The 20,895-nt window shown below is 45.5% G+C and overlaps 1 protein-coding gene across 4 annotated transcripts in view; it reads left to right on the forward strand.

Moving 5' to 3' along the window:
- Positions 1-2,851: 2,851 nt before the first annotated feature.
- Positions 2,852-20,895, forward strand: part of LOC141258878 (protein eva-1 homolog C-like) — a 723,187-nt gene continuing 705,143 nt past the window's right edge. For 2 of the 4 annotated variants that reach the window (XM_073674093.1, XM_073674094.1), the window contains exon 1: positions 2,875-3,153. In XM_073674093.1, coding sequence (XP_073530194.1) covers positions 3,060-3,153 — 94 coding nt within the window. In that variant the 5' untranslated portion in view covers positions 2,875-3,059. Of the gene's footprint in view, positions 3,154-20,895 lie in introns of all 4 variants that reach the window. The other 2 variants (XM_073674091.1, XM_073674092.1) reach the window with 2 other exon arrangements.

Raw genomic sequence — 20,895 nt, forward strand, 5'->3', positions numbered from 1 at the left:
AGTCATATGACAAGGCTTGTTAAAGAGTCGATATTGACTTTTAGGATCGCTGCTTCCAATAGGTGGCTCTAGAGTTCAAGTCCTCTCTAAAGAGACAATTTGCATATATATGGGCTAAGTAATATCCGATGGATATCAGAAATGAGTCCTTTGGTTGAGACCCCCATGCTACATAAGTCTTCGAAGTAGGTAGGTTGTGAGATTGTAAAGAAGGAGAAAAGAGAGTGCATATAATGCCTTATTTATATATACCGATAGTAGACGTTTAATGGTATGCTGAATCGAGATTGTAAAACCCTAGAGCGCATGTCCACTATGTCTGCGAAACAAAAAAGATGCCTGTCAAACCACTGTCTAACAAAGCTACCATTCAAACTGTCAGGTATTGCAGGGTTAAATTATTATTAGCATTTATTTTTAGAGCACCATTGGTTCCATGGTGCGGTACATGAGAAGTGTTTACATACAAGATACAAATATAAATTACAGTGAAGAAACTAACAATGACAGACTGGTACAGAGGGAAGAGGACCCTGCCCTTGGGGGCTTACAGTCTAACGGATAATGGGGAAGGAAACAGTAGGTTGAGGGATTTGTGGCAGCTCTGGTGGTGGTGAGGAGCCAGCTCAGGTGGTGGTGGTGAGGAGGTAGCTCAGGTGGTGGTGGTGAGGAGGCAGCTCAGGTGGTGGTGGTGAGGAGGCAGCTCAGGTGGTGGTGATGAGGGGGCTGCTCCGGTGGTGGTGGTGAGGAGGCAGCTCAGGTGGTGGTGGTGAAGAGGCAACTCAGATGGCGGTGGTGAGGAGGCTGCTCCGGTGGTGGTGGTGAGGAGGCAGCTCCGGTGGTGGTGGTGGTGAGGAGGCAGCTCAGGTGGTGGCAGAGAAGAGGCAGTCCCAGTGGTGGTGGTGAGGAGGCAGCTCCGGTGGTGGTGGTGAGGAGGCAGCTCTGGTTGTGGTGGTGAGGAGGCAGCTCAGATGGTGGTAGTGAGGAGGCAGCTCCGGTGGTGGTGGTGAGTAGGCAGCTTCGGTGGTGGTGAGGAGGCAGCTCCAGTGGTGGTGAGGTGGCAGCGATGTCAGTGCAGGCTGTAAGCTTCCTTGAAGAGATGCGTTTTCAAGTTTCGTCTGAAAGTTCCGAAACTGGCTGATAGTTGGACATGTTGGGGCACAGAATTCCAGAGTATGGGGGATGCTCAGGAGAAGTCTTGGCGGCGATTACGTGAAGACCGTAAAAGCATGAAGGAGAGGGTGAGGACTTGAGAGGACTGGAGATTACGTGTTGGAAGGTAATGGGTGATTAGTTCAGAGATATATAGAGGAGACAAATTATGGATGGTTTTCTAATTCAGTGTAGGTAAATAAGAATGAAGTCATCAGGGATTGTTCTGACATCAATGGGAATTTTTTCGAACATGTATCCCAAATCATTTTAGCAAAAGTTATTGGTCCCACCATGGAAGAGTCTAGTTTATTTGGGGTGGTCACCCAGAGGTAAGCATTTGGATGATTCTGGGCCAGCCATAGTTTCTCAATCTCCATCCATCTAGAGAATGCTCTAAGAGCAGACCGGGCAGGAATGTGATGGAGATGGGTTGCCCAGAAATATTTAGTCACATCTGGCACACCTAGCCCCCCTCTTTCTTTACCTGTTAGTATGATTTGGTTCTTAATTCTCTGCCGATTATGAACCCAGATGTATTGGAGAATAGATACCTGCAAGCTTCTTAACTCTCTATATGGAACAGCAAGGGGTAAGGTCTCAAATAAGTGTAGAAGTTTGGGGAGTAAAGTCATTTTAACTCCTGAGATTCTTCCAAACATAGATAATGGAAGATAGCTCCATTTATTAAGTAGCTGAGTGCACTAAATAACTGAGAGAAGTTATGTTGATATAATGAGTTGTAATTTGGGGTCAGCTAAACCCCGAGATATTTCAGAGAGTCATCTTTCCTTCTATAGGTGTAGTTTTCATTTAGCGAATGTAGTGAAGTATTGGATATATTTAGGCGGAGGGCTTCCGTCTTACTATTATTGACCTTATAGCCTGAGAGATAACGGAGTTGTCCTAAGAGGGCATGTAAATTGGGGAGGGTGATATGTCATTGGGTTAATGTCAGTAAAACATCATCTGCCTAAATTCCTTGTCTCTCACCATCACTCTGTGGATGTTGGATTGAGGCGTATTGTGGCAGCGAGGGGCTCTATACACATTACGAAGCAGTGATGATAGAGGACGGCCCTGGCGGGCACCATTATACATTTGCAAGGGTTGGGATAATGCACGTGGTAAGTAGAGGTGGGCGAACCTGAACTGCAAAGTTCCTGGTTCGTACCTGACACCAGTGTCCGATGCTGAATTCCGAACATGGACTTCTCCCGGAGATCCATTTTAGATTTCGGAGAGAGAGAGAACCCTTTTACAGCACCAAAGTTCGGGTTCCCATTGACTTTTATGTAGTTTGGGTTCAAGTTTGGGTAGAGTTTTGGTACCTGAACTAAAGTTCGGTCGAACGCAAGGAACCCGAACATCCACGGATCCTCTCATCCCTTGATGCTTTTTTTTTAACACGTAGTTAAAAAATAAAAACGTGCCGTGCAATATAGGAGCATTTTCTCATTCAATTGAAAGTTGTTTGAATTTTTTTTTATATGGATTTTGGCACGGGATCCTCTCCAAAAACCACGCAAACAAAAAACTCAGTGTGAACATTCCCTGAATTTGAGTACTTTTGTTCATGTAGAAAAAAAAAAAACCCACAAAATCTGTGTCAAAAGACACTCGTAAATAAAGGGCTATGCTGATAAAATAAAATTCTACATAAAACAAGTCCCATCTTCTGTGAGAAAGTTTAGAAGGCAGGAGCTAGGACCCAGCGCGGCGTCTGGGTGTACAGGTAGATGGGACTCTGCTGCAGTCTCTGGATCCATTCATTGCCTGGGAAGGGAGGATATTGAGTGTTCCTCTGCCCTGAGCGATGGGACGAGCACAGTGTGAGGCTGCTCCGTCTTCCCACAGGAGAGGATTGCTCTAGGGACCTGCTGCCGGATGTGGTTGGACCTCTCAGGATGGGATTCTGCGGCGCTGTTCACATTGGCGCGGTGGGAATAGTTTACATTGTGGCTTTGGGCAACCTGGCGGCGACTTCATCCGAGTTCTCAGGTAGGAGAAACACATGGGAATGTGCTGGGATCCTCTCCTCGCTCGCTCTGTGCAGCTCCTCGCCTATAGAAAGTGATCCTATGCGAGACAACTGCTTAGAAAGCAATTCCCTAACATGTATGTATTACTACGCAGCAGGGACAAGCTCATAGGAGAGCCGGGAAATTGCAGGGAGCTCATAGCAGGAACAATAAACTCCCAATCGCCCAATTTTGATTTCGTCCCATAATGCAGAATACAGTTTACTGCAGCGGAGAAAATAAAGCCCCTTCCTCTGCGCTGTCATCAGTATATATTATGGAATTGCCATTTAAGCTATTTCTGCGATTCCCGGTGTAAGTACCAATGACCGCCCTCCGCGCCCGATACCGATGGACTGGTCATATGATCCATTGGGAAGCTGATCCGGTGGCAGTGGTACTGACGATGAAGAAGGGTCTGGATCAGATACATTAAGGCTGCGTTCTGATGCCATTCACTGACAGCAAGCAGAGGTTACGTGTTTATTTTTTTTCTCCCTATCGATTTAAAGGGTAAATAATTCCAAAAAAGAAAAGTCTCTCTGATTACTGTCAGTGAATAAGAGCTTCCTGAACAGATCTAAGAGTAATGACAATCAGAAGTTTTTTCTTTTATGTGTATTTTGGTGCGAATTCCATGTGGAAAAAAAAATCACTGAAAACTGGAAACGCACCTCGCCTACAGTTCACACGGTGCATTTATGTCCGTGCAGTTTTTCTTTTTCTCGTGTGGCAAAATGCTAAGCCAATTCTTAAGATGTCTTCAGCAATGCGTCAAATATGCTCAAAATCTGCCCCAAAAACATACATAGTAAATAAAAACTAAGTATCAGAAAAAGTGTCAGATATTTCTAGCAGTAAAATCTACATAGGAAAAACTGTGAACAGCGACAGGTTTGGTGTAGATTCTTCTTGCAGCGTAAAATCTGCACGTGTTACATGTGGATTCGGTTGCGGATTTGGTGCAGATTTCATTCTTTCCTTTGGGAAAGGGTCAAATCTGCGCTGAATCCGTCCCGCGGGTCAATTTACGCCTCGGAAAATATTTGCAAGATATAAAAGAAATTTGCCTCTTATCTTTCTCATCTACTTATACTTTAAGTTTCAGATTTTCTGCTGCAATATTTTGCGCTGGAGCTCAACTGTATTTAAGGCCTGGTTCGCACGTTGCATCTTTGGTGCAGATTTTATGTGCTGATTTCTTTCATGCAAAATCCGCAGCGTTTGCCAGCAAAGTGGATGAGTTTTGCTTAATCGCAACCATGTGCTGCTTTTTTTGTTTTGTTTTGGTGCAGAATCCGTTTGGAAATTGTTGTATCGTTTTCTGTTGGGAAAACGCACGTTTTTGGTGCAATTTTAACTCACCAAATTGGGACTCTAAATCCACAGATTACACCCTGGCCTGACATTATTTTACTGCATTTTTTTTGGGTGCATTTCCGAAACAAAATTTATACATGAATAAGTATGGAAATTTGTGCAGATTTTAGATGCAGAAACTGCGCTGATTTCAGCTTAGAAAGCCGCTTGTAAAATCCACCCCAAATAAACCACGTGTGAACCCGGCCGTACACTGCAAGCAAAGCGGATGTGATTTCCTGAAAACTCGTTCCCTTTCTGCCTTTTTGGTGCATTTTCCCCCCTATAGACATTTATGGGGAGCCTGAAAAGCTAATGTAAAATCGCAGTTGTATTTTTAATTGCAAATTGGAAGAGTTTCAGCTCTAAAAAATGCCGCAAACCTACATTTTTTTAAAAAATAAACACAAAAAATAGTGCAGATGTCTGTTGCATATTTCAGTGCAGATACCCGAAAAAAAAATGGCAACGTTTTCACTACATGGTATGCAATGTCAGGCGCTCAGAAGCCCTCACATATGGAGGACCCCCTGTCTGAGCAGTCAGAGTGGTGGATTTTGATGCTCCGCTGGTCATGACCTCAGATGACATGCTGGTCACCAGTCCCAGTCCAGGACCATCACAGTCTCTCCATGTATAGAACTTTTTAGAAATGTCTGTGCAGATAATGAAGACGCTCCAATCTGATTGATGCAATCACTGAAGATTACCGCTTATTTCTCAGAATTCTGAATTACAACGTATGTAAATGCCTAAATGATAGTCTTGTGTGGTGTGTAATGCGTAGTGGGGCCAGACAAATCCCCAGACTCCGGCAGCTCGAGACGCGAACGTGCCCCAGAATTTACTGTTCCTCTACCCTGTCCTGAAATAAAAAGTCTCCAGTGAATATTCACCTTATCTCTTTCTGAAAGAACTCACAACCTACAGCTCCAGACGGAGTTGTCACTGAGCTTTCCTGAATCCCTGAGTGACAGGTCTGCCTAATTATATATTGGGATCCAAGGGGTAACGTTTCTCCTTGTGGAGAGTGACATGTCAAGCCTGACATACCAAGGTGAGGAGACTTTTAAGCCTCCGGGAAATTAAATATGCAAATTGTCTCTTCAGAGAGGAAGAGGACTAGAACTCTCGACATGTCATGCAAGGAGAAATGTTACATCTTGGATCCCGGTCAGACGCCTCTCACCCAGCCAAACCAGATCTCACACTTTGCACTGACGAAGGGCAGTACCCCAAAACACAGTGTCTGCAAATTGAGATTCCTGGTTTGGCTTTTATCCTAAGTCATATGACAAGGCTTGTTAAAGGGTCGATATTGACTTTCAGGATCGCTACTTCCTGTAGGTAGCACGAGAGTTCTAGTCCTCTTCCTCTCTGAAAAGACAATTTGCATATTTAATTATATAGTGATACATCTCCATCCAGCAGAGCTATGGGGGGCAGAGGCAGCAGTCACACGTATGCTATGGTGCCTAAAGGGGGCAAAACTCCAGGGGAAGAACTACTGTGCGGATGTACTGAGAGTCTTCATACCATTTGAGATCACTGAAGGGGCATCATAATGTGTGGGGACACTTATGGGGACATCATACTGTTGTACTGTGTGGGGGTACGGTAGGAGCATCATACTGTGTGGAGGTACTGAAGATCATCATACGGTGTGTGGGGGCATGGTAGGGTATTATACTGTCTTACAGCACAGTAGGGGCATCATACCGTGTGGAGATCTTGAAGGGGCATAATACTGTGTGATGGCACAGTAAGGGCAAAATAATATGTGGAGGCACTGTACGGGCATTGTATTGTGTGGGGGCACTGAAAGGGTATTATGTTATGTGGAGGTACTGTAGAGGCATTGTACTGTGTGAGGACACAATAGGAGAATTATACTATGTGGTGGCACGACAGGGGCATTGAACTGTCTAAGGGCATGGTAGGGGCATCATACCGGGTGGAGAACCTGAAGGGGCATCATACTGTATGGAGGTAATGTAGGGACTTTGTACTGTGTGAGGACTCTGATGGGAATCGTATTGTGTGGGGGGTTGTGTGGCATCATAATGTATGTGAGCACCATACTGTGTGGGGGCACTGTAGAGACATCATACTGTGTGGGGGGCTGTGGGACATCATATTGTGGGGCCACTGAAGGGTCATCATAAGCATCATACTGTGTGTGGGTATCATGTGGGCTACATATTTTATACTGTGGGTGAATTTGTATGTCATGTTCCAGCCTTTTACTCCCTGAACTCCCTCTTAGTCCCTGCGCTCCCTCTTAATCCCTACACTCCCTCTTAGTCCCTACGCTCCCTCTTATGCTCTGTGCTCCCTCTTAGGCCCTGTGCTCCCTCTTAGGCCCTGCGCTCCCTCTTAGTCCCTACGCTCCCTCTTATGCTCTGTGCTCCCTCTTATGCTCTGTGCTCCCTCTTAGTCCCTTCGCTCCCTCTTAGGCCATGCACTCCCTCTTATGCCCTGCGCTCCATCTTAGTCCCTGCGCTCCCTCTTAGGCCCTGTGCTCCCTTTTAGGCCCTGCACTTCCTCTTAGTCCCTGCACTCCCTCTTAGGCCCTGCGCTCCCTCTTAGGCCCTGCGCTCCCTCTTAGGCCCTGCGCTCCCTCTTAGTCCCTGCGCTCCCTCTTAGGCCCTGTGGTCCCTTTTAGGCCCTGCGCTTCCTCTTAGTCCCTGTACGCCCTCTTAGTCCCTGCGCTCCCTCTTAGGCCCTGCACTCCCTCTTAGTGCCTGCACTCCCTCTTAAGCCCTGCGCTCCCTCTTAGGCCCTGCGCTCCCTCTTACGCCCTGCGCTTCCTCTTAGGCCCTGCGCTCCCTCTTAGGCCCTGTACGCCCTCTTAGTCCCTTCGCTCCCACTTAGTCCCTGCGCTCCCTCTTAGGCCCTGCGCTCCCTTTTAGGCCCTGCGCTTCCTTTTAGTGCCTGCGCTCCCTCTTAGGCCCTGCTCTCCCTTTTAGGCCCTGCACTTCCTCTTAGTGCCTGCGCTCCCTCTTAGTGCCTGCGCTCCCTCTTAGTGCTTGCTCTCCCTCTTAGTGCCTGTGCTTCCTCTTAGTGCCTGTGCTCCCTCTTAGTGCCTGTGCTCCCTCTTAGGCCCTGCGCTCCCTCTTAGGCCCTGCGCTCCCTCTTAGGCCCTGCTCTCCCTCTTAGGCCCTGCGCTCCCTCTTAGGCCCTGCGCTCCCTCTTAGGCCCTGTTCTCCCCTTTTAGGCCCTGCTCTCCCTCTTTGTCCCTGCGCTCCCTCTTAGGCCCTGCTCTCTTTTTTAGGCCCTGCGCTCCCTCTTAGGCCCTGCGCTCCCTTTTAGGCCCTGCGTTTCCTCTTAGGCCCTGTTCTCCCTTTTAGGCCCTGCGCTCCCTCTTAGGCCCTGCTCTCCCTCTTAGGCCCTGCTCTCCCTCTTAGGCCCTGCTCTCCCTCTTAGGCCCTGCTCTCCCTCTTAGGCCCTGCTCTCCCTTTTAGGCCCTGCTCTCCCTCTTAGGCCCTGCTCTCCCTTTTAGGCCCTGCTCTCCCTCTTAGGCCCTGCGTTTCCTCTTAGGCCCTGCTCTCCCTCTTAGGCCCTGCGTTTCCTCTTAGGCCCTGCTCTCCCTCTTAGGCCCTGCTCTCCCTTTTAGGCCCTGCGCTCCCTCTTAGGCCCTGCGCTCCCTTTTAGGCCCTGCTCTCCCTCTTAGGCCCTGCGCTCCCTCTTAGGCCCTGTTCTCACTTTTAGGCCCTGCTCTCTCTCTTAGTACTTGCGCTCCCTCTTAGGCCCTGCTCTCCCTCTTAGGCCCTGCGCTCCCTCTTAGGCCCTGCGTTTCCTCTTAGGCCCTGCTCTCCCTCTTAGGCCCTGCTCTCCCTTTTAGGCCCTGCTCTCCCTCTTAGGCCCTGCGTTTCCTCTTAGGCCCTGCTCTCCCTCTTAGGCCCTGCTCTCCCTTTTAGGCCCTGCTCTCCCTCTTAGGCCCTGCGTTTCCTCTTAGGCCCTGCTCTCCCTCTTAGGCCCTGCACTGGACATGATACAGTGGATTAGTTTTAATCGAAAATTCCTTTAAAATTATGGGATCCTTTAGTAAAGTACTGTGAACGTGGGCTTCTGCCTAATCGCAATGTTTTCCTCAAAATTTTTATGGGCTCCACCAGAATGCCACTGCTACACATAGTTCCATTGGAAACAGTGTGACCCCGCTGTAGATTAGGTCAGGGCTTTATACCTATATACAGTGCAAGGCTTCTATGTATCTGACTTGTTTTCCACTGTCACCATCAGCTGTTTATTTCTTGATGCCCTTGGACACAGTAGAAGTGCTGCTGTCGTGTAGCGGGTTATGTCACTGCACACCGGCTGAGACCTCATTTCCCAGCAGCGAGACCCTCGTAAGAGTCATAAGAGACCGCAGTGACAGCGACAAAGCTTATTATCCCCTCATAAAGAAAGTTATTTGTAAGGGAATTAGCGGTTCCCAAGCATCACAACAACCTGGGCTTCAGAATGACCCTATTCCTGGGCTATGGGAAGAGGCAGCATCTGCAGGATTCTGGGAGATCGCTCCGCACCAATAAGGATTTTCTAAAGATGCAGAGTTTAGAATATGGGATTTGTAAAGAATTGGCAATTGTAGTCCGTCAGTAAGGAGGACGCCCGGCCTTAGACCCCGGGGGCTTCTCAGCAAAGGTCTATTCATTGTGGAGGGGATTGTGCAGGGTCCACAACGATACTGTGTCCTGTATGCCAGGGTTCCTGCCTGGCGGGCAGTCCTATGTAACTGTCCTGTCTGTAAGGATAGCAGAAGGACTGAGGGGGCAAGAAATGGTCTGTCTATCGTGTCTGCTCCATTCAAAGCGGAGTATCAGGACCCCCTTCTTGTTATTGATGCGGTTCCCAGCTTTTCTGTGGATAGGTGATAATTATGATCTTGGTACAACCCCCGTTGAGCTGATTTTGGAGTATTTAAAGGAGTTTCCCTATTGTCATGATCAAGTCCTATAATTTGTTGGATACATTAACTTTACTTTCTGAGGTGAGATTTTAGGGGTCACAGCTTACTAGATGAGGGTATCACAAATTCTCTCCGCCTGTGTCCCCTGTGCACTTAACACTATGTATAATGTATATCCATAGAGTCCGCTATAAAGACGTGAGTCAAACACAGATGACGGATCAATGGGGTGACGGACTACTGGGACCCACACTGACCCCAAGAATGGTTGGAATGAAGAGGGCGCTGGTCATGCGCATCACTGCTCCATACATGTTCTATGGGACCATTGGTAAAAGCCAATTTCTGTGCTCAGCTTTCTCCAAAATCCTCTTCAAAAACTTTTGGAAAACTTGTCCGATTAATTATTAAGGGAAAATCCACTGCTAATATGAGAAGGTTTTTCAACTTTGTATTAATTTATATTTTTTGCTAAAGATGTGTTTAAATCTGGTGGAAAAAAAAAGAAAGTGCATGTGCGAATACTGGAGGAAACCTCTCCAAGCAAACGAGGCACTGTCCAATCAAAACGCAGCAAAAAAACACTTCAGGGAAAAACAATTTTTCAAAAATTCTCCAGGAAAAGAAAAACTCTTTCAAAACTTTGAGGAAAAGAAAAACTCTTCAAAAAATTCCCCCCAAAAAGGGTGTTTCATCCAAGTAATCCTGTTTGAGAAAAGCCTAAAAAAAAGACTCTGAGTGAATATAACCTTAGGTTATCTGGATTTAACTGAGGGATTCTTCTGCTCAGGATGACACTCCCCTTTATTGAGCCAGAGAGTAGACCCCTATTTATTTAACGTATTTTGAGAATTATTCAAAACTGTCCAAAAAAAGATTATGAAAGGTTCCTCTGGAATTTTGATCCCGTGGTAGGGGATGTTTAGGACTCTGAATAGTAACAATGCATCACGAGGCTAGATGACCTGCATTGTTCTAGATGCCATGCAGATGACCAGTGAACTGTGGGCTGTGCTGTCAATGGTTGCCTTTGATCTCTCCAGACAGGAGAACATATCCACACAGTGATGAGACTGTTGAAAGAAGCCAGGGAATGTGCTCTTGCCAACGAGCTTGTAAATAAAGCCTCTCCCACAATGGTGGAGGAACCCTCACCCTCTCTACAGATGACTCTAGAAATCAACTATATGGAAACACTGCCTGCCAACATTACCTTCTCATGATCACTGAGTGGGCCATACCATGTTAGACTATGGTGGGGATAATAATTTTTTATGAAATTCCTACTTATTCCCATGATAAAAAATTTAGAAGGGTCACAGGCTCATCTTTGTACCACCAGCCCTCCCCCCAACCTCACTAAACCAGAGACCATTGAAGATTTGGATTTGTAGTCACCACGTACGTACCTGCCTGTTGCACAATGGTTTGGCTTTTCTCAATAAAGCCAATTGTAAAAAAGTTAGGAAAAAGTCTTCTAAACTTTCTTCATTGGGAATGTTTTGCTAAACTCTTACTGTTGCACCTGTCTTTGTATCTGAAGGTAAAAGGTGAATGGCAATAAGGTGATACATTAGCTGATTTATTGGGACATTAAATGCGGAAAATATTCAAAAGTCCAGGAAAAATCTTCTTTTAAAGGAGTATAAGATTAAGGAGAAGTCTGCTTTCTCCCAGTAATGGCCGCACACCAGGTCCACTGGTTGTGTCTAATGTTGCAGCACATGATAGTTTCACCTCTTGGTAACTCGATGGCGTCTTTTAGATGCCAAAGTATCCACATCGTTTTTGAAGTCGAAAGCGCTGCAGGGAAACACCGTTGGTATTTTTTTTTTAAGTGTCTTCTAGGTGTCCTTTTTTGTCGGTTTTGCTGCCGCTTTTCCACAAACGTCTTTTTTTTATTCTATATATATCAGATAGCAACAGAAGCAGCCTGAAGAATGGACTAGTCACTTCTTTTCAAAGCCTAATAATTTTGACATTGCTGTGCGTTATGTTCATTATTTTTAGCGGGTTTTTTACCACTTTTCAAGGTGGGTTTCAGGTGGAATACCCCTGAAAAAGAAGCCGTGTGCACATACCCTTAGTATTCATTTTTAGGCTTAAAATTTGTGCTTGATGATCCAGGATGAGAATGCTCATACTCAGCAGAAGGCAGTTGCCACATCACAAAGAGCTTACTCGTCCTTCTGATAGCATTGGCACAGCCTGTGTAATACATAACCAATGCCTTGGTCTAACGGTGGAGATCAGAGAAACTTCTGATCTCTGATATTCATCCCTTTGATTGAGCAATCAATGTTGATCGTATGCAAACTTGGAGATGAAAATGGATATAAAACCTGCGCTGCCGAGGATCCAATATACAGTAAGGGACCAGATTGCGGTATGGATGCGGTTTTATTTGTCAACGTGTTTCAAAGTGATCATACCTCTTCATCAGGACAAGTCACAATGATCAATGTAGATGGTCACATTCAAGGGAAGAGACTGGAGAGTAACCCCCTTCTGATCGCAACAAGAGAAATCCTCTTTCGAATAGAAAAGGGGAAAATATAAGGGTCTCTAGTGCCACATATTAGAGGTATCAATAATAAAAGTCAATATTGATCCTTTTTTGAAAGCCTTGAAATAATTTTATCTATTAGAAAAATAACTCTATTTGCAAACAGCTGTTTCACGGTTCTTGACCCTCATCAGTGCAAAGTAAGCAACAGCTTGACTGGGTGAGAGGCCTTAGACAGATGGTGAAAGGGGTAAAGTTTCTCCTTGAGGAGAGCTTCAAGATTTTGTACACATTAAAAAAACTGTTGTAAGAATAATTATTTGGTTGACAACTATCTCTCCTAACTCTGACACACCCAAACACAGGAACGATCGGCTTGGCCGAGTACTCCTGTGTTCTCTACGAGAGAGTCATCGCCAAACTCCTGATCAGATGCTGAAGTTTGACATACTGTTTCTGTCACAATTCCACCCTTCAGTGTGTCCTGGATGCAGTTACTAATGGCTCAGTTGTCCAATCTGGTGCCGGGGTGTGCGGAAGCTGTCAGTACTTTGATTGACAGCTCAGTGTCCAGTCTGGTGCAGGGATGTACTAAGCTGTCTGTGTTTTGATTGACAGCTTGGTTGTCCAATCTGAGACTGGGAGTTGCTTGCTGTCTCCACGTGTTCATTATCCCAGGTGATTGCCCGGCTACTTAACTGAGCTGTTAGTCCCAGACCTCTGCCAGACATAGCTTCAGCACGCCCCTGTACCAGTTTGGACAGCTGAGCCATCAATAACTACATCCCAGACACACAAAGTGGTGGAATTGTGACAGTACCCCAGCTTCTAGGGGGGCCATCGGACCCCCAGGTTTCCCAGGAAATTTTAGATGGAAGGCCCTGACTGACCGCTCAGCCTTCACATCTCGAGCTGGGACCCAGGATCTCTCCTCTGATCCGTATCCCCTCCAGTGGATGAGGTATTGAAGGGAATTTTGGACCTTAACATGTTCCACAAATCCGTTCGGCAGTGTCTCCCTCATCACCGTCTCCTCCGGTTTCTGTTGACGGTGGCTTGGAGTATGAGGTTCAAAGGGTTGTGGATTCTGGTAGGGTCCGAAATTCCCTCCAATACCTCATCCTAAATCTCACCAGAGTATACCTAGGTATATCTTGACAACTAATCTACTGCCATTCAAATAAGACAAATAAGATGCTAGTATATTATAGCTAAAAATATATACAGGGTGATTCACTCGCTACTTTTCTCCGAAAAATGACTGTAACTTCTAAGAGTCTGTCAACCGTACTGAAATTTGAACTGTAGATACTTTGGTTCATGTGAAGTGAGAGTGTAATGTTCCTCAGCGACAATGACAAGAAACAGCCTCGCTAACTTGTCACCCCGCCGGTCATCTCCACTACTAGATAGACTTGATGGACTCCTTTCTGTGCGTCGGTAGTTGACGTGTTGTGCTTACATTTCACTCCTGCCAAATTCGTTCTTCACTTGTTAACAATGTACAGATACAGTTTGGAGGGATGTGTTTTCATTGTGAATACTTATTGGAAAACTGAGTCTTTAAAGAAGTGCCAAAGTGAGTTTCTAGAGACTTTTGGAGGTCAAAATCCACCATCCAAACCGTGTATAATATATGCATTGGTAAATAAGTTGGAATGTCCAGGAACATTACCGGATAGGCATGGTGAAGGACTTCTGAAAATGTCTGGAAAACAATTCAAGATGTAAAACAGTGATTTCTGGAATCTCCATGTAAATCATTGCACAGGCTTTCCCAGGAGACAGGCATGTCGTATTCCACTTGTCAATGAGCGGCCAAGAAAGTTCGAGTTTGCCCGTACAGAGTCACTGTCGTTCAGGAATTGAAAGGGCGCGATCAAGAGAAAATAATTTGTTTTCCTTTGGGGCCATTTGAAGAATCATGTGTACAGTAAGAAGCCACAAACATTACAGGAACTCCAAGAGAACATACAGCGAGAAATTCTGGCTATGAACCCAGACATTCTGCGGAATACTTTCAAGAATATGGAACAGCATGTGCAGGTGTGCATGGATGCAAACAGTCAGGGCCGGCTCCAGGTTTTTCTGGGCCCCGGGCGAAAGAGTCTCAGTGGGTCCCTTTAATACATACCAGGATTCATGATGCACAGATACCGCAGAGAGATATATATATATATATATATATATATATATATATATATATATATATATATATATATATATATATATATATATATATATATATATATATATATATATATATATATATATATATATATATATATATATATATATATATATATATATATATATATATATATATATATTGTAAGGCAGCGCTCGGCATCATACCGGGGGTAACTCGCTTCGCTGCGTCAATCAATGCACACGTGCAATGTCTTTACGTTTTTCACACAGTGTTGCAGTTTATTATGGCACTTCATAAACCGCTGTTCACACACAGTTCATCTTAGTCCGCCACCGGCAGGTTTACACACATAAACAATTCATGAGCCAAGTGGCACCCCGGCCCACTTGCTCCAGGGTACAGCTTACGGCAAGGTAATAAAGTAGCAATGTTCATATCACAATGTCCATATAGCACCGGGTATTACCTTTGCCGGGTATAGCTGTCTCAGTCCGTTACTCTGCCACCACTGTGGCTCTGCGGCTTCCCAGGTAGGGGTCTCCAGCTGTCGTTCCCTCAAAGGCCACTGACATCCACACAGGATCCAGGCTCTGCCTTCCAGGACTCTTACTCAAGCCGGCTCTCCCTCAAAGGCCACTGACATCCGCACAGGATCCAGGCTCGACCTTTCAGGTACCAGGCTTCACTTCAAAGCCGCTGCCTTCCAAGGCCACTAGCATCCGCACAGGATCTAGTCTTTGCCTTCAGGCTACCAGGCTTCACGGTATCACGGTATCACGGTATCCCACACACATGGGGAACAGGCCTCACGCCTCTCACACCGAACACACCTGTCTCAAATTAAGCAGGTTTATATATGCTGTGCACAGACAGCCACATACTGACAGGACCTGTGTGATGTCACAGTCATGTGATCAGTCAGCTGTGTGTATAGGTCCTGTGTGCTGTCCCAGTCAGATAAAGGGGAAGGTACATGGTCCGGTAAGCACATCCTGGACCATTTACAGTAATGCTAGCAACCTGCTGCATTACAATATATATATATATATATAGTACAATGCAAAGATTTCACTTCTTACATTACATGAGTGATATCTATTGTAAATTCCACAACAGCTCAGAAACCGGTGAATCGCTCCACACAGTATACTGGCCCCCATATAACGCTCCATACGGAATACTGGCCCCCATATAACGCTCCATACGGAATACTGGCCCCCATATAACACTCCATACAGAATACTGGCCCCCATAAAATGCTCCGTACAGGATACTGGCTCCCATATAATGCTGCATGCAGGCTGTTCCCCCGACATAATGCCCCATGCAGGCTGTTCCCCCCTTATAATGCCCCATGCAGGCTGTTCCCCCCCTTATAATGCCCCATGCAGGATGTCACCCCCTCTTTATAATGCCCCATGCAGGATGTCACTCCTCCTCTTTGAAATGCCCCATGCAGGATGTCACCCCCCCTCTTTAAAATGCCCCATGCAGAATGTCACCCCCTCTTTTTATAATGCCCCATGCAGGATGTCACCCCCTCTCTTTATAATTCCCCATGCAGGATGTCACCCCCCCATATGATGCCCCATGCAGGATGTCACCCCCCCATATTATGCCCCATGCAGGATGTCCCCCCCCATATAATGCCCCATGCAGGATGTCACCCCCCCCCCATATAATGCCCCATGCAGGATGTCACCCCTCCATATTATGCCCCATGCAGGATGTCATCTCCCCCCCCATATAATGCCCCATGCAGGATGTCACCCCCTCTTTATAATGCCCCATGCAGGATGTCACTCCTCCTCTTTGTAATGCCCCATGCAGGATGTCACCCCCCCTCTTTATAATGCCCCATGCAGAATGTCACCCCCTCTTTTTATAATGCCCCATGCAGGATGTCACTCCCCCATATGATGCCCCATGCAGGATGTCACCCCCCCATATTATGCCCCATGCAGGATGTCCCCCCCTATAATGCCCCATGCAGGATGTCACCCCCCCATATAATGCCCCATGCAGGATGTCACCCCTCCATATTATGCCCCATGCAGGATGTCATCTCCCCCCCATATAATGCCCCATGCAGGATGTGACTCCTCCTCTTTATAATGCCCCATGCAGGATGTCACCCCCCCTCTTTATAATGCCCCATGCAGAATGTCACCCCCTCTTTTTATAATGCCCCATGCAGGATGTCACCCCCTCTCTTTATAATGCCCCATGCAGGATGTCACCCCCCCATATGATGCCCCATGCAGGATGTCACCCCCCCATATTATGCCCCATGCAGGATGTCCCCCCCTATAATGCCCCATGCAGGATGTCACCCCCCCATATAATGCCCCATGCAGGATGTCACCCCTCCATATTATGCCCCATGCAGGATGTCATCTCCCCCCCATATAATGCCCCATGCAGGATGTCACCCCCCCATATAATGCCCCATGCAGGATGTCACCCCCCATATAATGCCCCATGCAGGATGTCACCCCCCCATATAATGCCCCATGCAGGATGTCACTCCCCCATATTATGCCCCATGCAGGATGGCACCTCTTCCCATATAATGCCCCATGCAGGATGTCACCCCCCATATTATGCCCCATGCCTCCATACATAAAAAAAAAAAAATCAAATACTCACCTCACTCCTCCTCACCTGCTGCCGCTGCTCCGGACTCCAGCGTCGCCGGCGTCTTCCCGCTCTGCGCTCCCTGTGACGGCTCAGGGGAGGGCGCAGTGGAAAGATGTCACAGGGAGCGCACAGCAGGAAGACAGCGGATCTGCAGAGGCACGGGGAGAGGTAAGTATCCGGCTGCCGGGGCCCTGAGCAAGCGCGGGGGAGCGGGCGCTGGCACCGCTCTCCTCCCCCCATAGCCCGGCGGGGAGCCTTACCGCGAGTGTGCCCCCCCGCCTGCTCAGGGCCCCGGCATTTGCCCGGGTGCGCCAGGTGCTGACGCTGGCCCTGCAAACAGTGAACATTTTCAACGCCTGCTTTAAAACATCAGTTACTCATGAACAAAGACATGTACAGTCCAAATTTCAGTACAATAAATCATCTCTTTTAGAAGTTACAGCAATTTTTCCGGGTAAAGTAGCGAGTGAATCACCCTGTATATCATTGTGATAAAAAAAAGAATAAATGTATAATGAAAAAAATACATAAATGGTAAAAAAACGAGTACTCGAGGGGTTAATTTATCATTATTTAGATTACATTTGAGATGAAGGGAAAGCTCATTTGCATATTTGAAGATTCCAAATTAGATTGCAAGGTTCTACGGGTTACAATCTGTTGTATTTGATTAAATATTAAAAGGAACAATCTGTGAACTTGAGATACACTGGCGGGCAATGGAGCGATGGATCCGCTTGACTATTTTTGGAGAGGAAGGGATCAGTGGAGTGAGAAGAAATTCATATTGGATGTCTTTTGACTTTGCTTCATTCTTGGAATTTGTAGCCAAACTCCCAGACACTTGACACCATCCTTGTTCCAAATCAATGCTTGTACCTTCCCATTATTTATGATTTGAGGGCCAAAGTTGAACATTATTATATACGAGTAAAGATGCCATGAAGTAAGTAGGTGCTGGAGAATTTTTAACTTTACCCTACGGGGCATTATGTATCACAACTGTACTACAAAAATGAAGAAAATGATCACTAAAGACAGGAAAAGATATTTTCCCTAAGACAATTTTGACACCTGAAGCCCCATGTGTTGTCATGGATGGCTCTAAGTTCTCCTGTACTAGAAAATGTGCCAACTTTTCTAAATACCTTTCCTGAATAAATTGTTTGCATAAACACAGCCTCTTTTATCAATAGGCCACACTCTATTAGCACCACCTCAATGTGCGCCTGGACTCCAGAGCTGAGTCCGGTGACGTAGTATCTTGGCATTACAGCAAAATAGACATTGGGGAAGGGGTATGTTGCAGGAGGATGTGTGCTAGTTATAGCCAACCTTGGACTAGACATTGGTCTTACAACATGGTACAACGGTATAGAGAATATAGGTGGACATTTGGGACAGTGGTGCTTTGGACTTCAATATAACCCTATTCCAAGGGCCAAAGATCAGTGCTGAAAGAGGAACTTTCATATAAGTAGAAAAATAATACCATGGGGTTACATAGACCAGTCCTGCGTGAAACCCTAAAATATGGTCTACGTGGCGCTTGTGATTTTTTTTTTGTCATGACCATGCCCCTTTTTATACACCCCACCCTTGCTTACCACTGCTTCCTGACCCCTGAATGTGCCACTAGATGCCAGGGTTTAGTCTGATGAGGAATCATCCTGGCACCACTCACAGGAAACCTTCCAGGAGTGCTGCTTACAGTGAGATTTCAGGGGCATGCTATGGTGCCCACCAGATTTGCCAACTCATCAATAAGGCAAATGTTTCCATTTTTTTAAGCCAGCCATTATTATCTAGCCATTATTCTCAATGTCACTATGAAAACTCAACTCAGCTGAGCACAGAGTTTTATTAAAATAGGGATCAGGGCATAAACTAATGCTACATCACTCTGAAATCCAGCATGCCCGGTCTTTCTTCTCCCTAACAGCCCTCATACACATTAGGCTAACCATCTGATGTGTGTGAGAGCCTCCCAACTCTCCGTTTGTTCGGTCGTTAAGAACATAAGAGCACTTGGCCAAGCTGAGAACTTTTGTGCATGGAAGACTTGAGAGAGATAGCTGTGGTCATTCCTCCGATTCTATCTAACGATGTATAGGGTTAATTTGGGAGAACCCATAAATTGTTGGCCACTACCATCAAAATCAGAAAGTTCAATGATTTTGATGTCATAAAGGGAATTTCTTCTTGCCTCAACAAGCGAGAGCCAAACTCTAAGAGAAATTTCCATGTGAGCCATGGTGACCAAACCCAATGAAAACTGGAATTTTGGCCAACTCTTTTGTTTGGACAGTTTTCAGTTACGAAGGTGACAATCCATTCTTGTATGACTACTGTCATAAAAGTTCTACTTGAGCAATCAATTGAAAATGGTGGTCTCATCGGGGATGACACAATTCAAGTCAGAGTAACCGAAACAGCTGGTTTTACTGGGGGTGAAAATAAATGACATTCAGATAAATTATTGTTAACATAAAACATGGATGGCTCAAATCTGCCAGAATGGAAGTCACTCTTAAAGAAAGGCTCTACTTTTTGGTTAATTGAGAGAGCTCTTGAGTCGAAGGAATCCCCTCTATGACATCCATATGTCCTCTTATATATGAAGACACTCTGAAGTTACTTTCGCTGTCATACGGCACCATGTTCTGTTTTCTTTGATTGTCAACACCTAAATGTGATGTTTACAAGTGAACTATTGGATCTCATTGAAGAGATGTTTGAAGACTTATTAACAGGCAATTCTTCTTGGGGAAAATATGCAAATGAGATCTCCTCCAGAATGAAGCAGTCTTTCTCATATCAGCAAATCCAGAGCCTCCTCCAAATCCTGAGCCTCCTCCAAAAGGAAAATTGACCCAACCGCAGACAGCTGTTTTCAAAACTCTCTGTATTTGTCGGATGCAAGATTATAAATATATAATCTAAACTATTCCATGAGTTGTCCACCAAGAACGTGAAAAATATTCCTGGGACCAAGCAAAGCCTTTAGTGAGACTGCTGAAATGGCAACGGAGCTTCAAAGGGCTTCCAACCCAGTTATTTCCTAGCTTCATGGTGTGAACATTTTATGTGTCCTAATAGGTGTCTTTCATTGTCCCCTTGGGCGCTAATTGGTTTTCTCTGTTTATCTGAGCTGATATGCACTAGTTTGGGAGTGGGGACATTTCCCTTGTAGGTAAACTCTTTTCAGACATTATAAAGGCAATTAGTTTGACAAGTCCATTCAGGGGCTTATCAAGGACATCTATATGCTAACACATCCTGAATGAAGCTTAAATAGACATTAATGTCGAGGTGGGACATGGTAATGGGCTTGGTAATGAGAGAAAGAAGGTCTATTATAGCAGAGTTCAATGTATAGACATTGTATTGGCTGCTGAAAAAAATTAATTAGCTATTGTGAAATTTTTCTGCCAGTGAACATAGCACATCAAGAGTGGCATTTTGCACTCGAGTGTTAAAGAACAGTACCCTGGAGTAAGATGCGGCAAATACACCGCAAGAAATATACTCTAGTGATTGGAGTATATTTCTCTGCCAATTTACTTTTACACCACATCCTGCCTGAGCTCGTCCCACTTTTCTAAAAGCTGGCCGCGTCTGGCATAAAAATGGTAAAGGTCGCTAAATTTTTGCACAACTTTGAGTTGCGCGAAAAATTTGAAACTTCAAAAATTCTGGAAAAAAATATTTCTTGAACGGAAAGCATAATCTTTAATAAGGTGGGCGAAGATTCCTCCTATTTTACCTGAATTTACATTTTTTGGTATACTGTAGAGCCTGGTCATTATAAAGGGGCTATGGGGAGAAAATAATTTTGTTCATAGGAATTTTTTTGTATAATTTTAAACAGTTACGGCTAGGAAAGGCTAAGATCTCTGACCATTCACACAGGGCAATACAAAATGTATGCAGTCAAAGCGATCATTCCCATGCAGCATGCATATTATCGGCAGCACATCTACTGTTTACACAGGCCGATGTGCTGCCGACAACAATTATTTTCATGCCAGCTAGCTGATCCAATCAGTTGATGATTGAGAATTTTACTTACATTTCCTTATCAGCTGAATAGGTTGACAACTGGTCCTCCTCCCAATACACAGGAAGCTCAATTTGGGTTTCTAATGCG

The sequence above is a fragment of the Phyllobates terribilis genome, unplaced genomic scaffold, assembly GCF_046119375.1.
Source record: "Phyllobates terribilis strain yellow unplaced genomic scaffold, ASM4611937v1 Scaffold_3__8_contigs__length_932513732, whole genome shotgun sequence".
Classification (NCBI taxonomy): Eukaryota; Metazoa; Chordata; class Amphibia; order Anura; family Dendrobatidae; genus Phyllobates; species Phyllobates terribilis.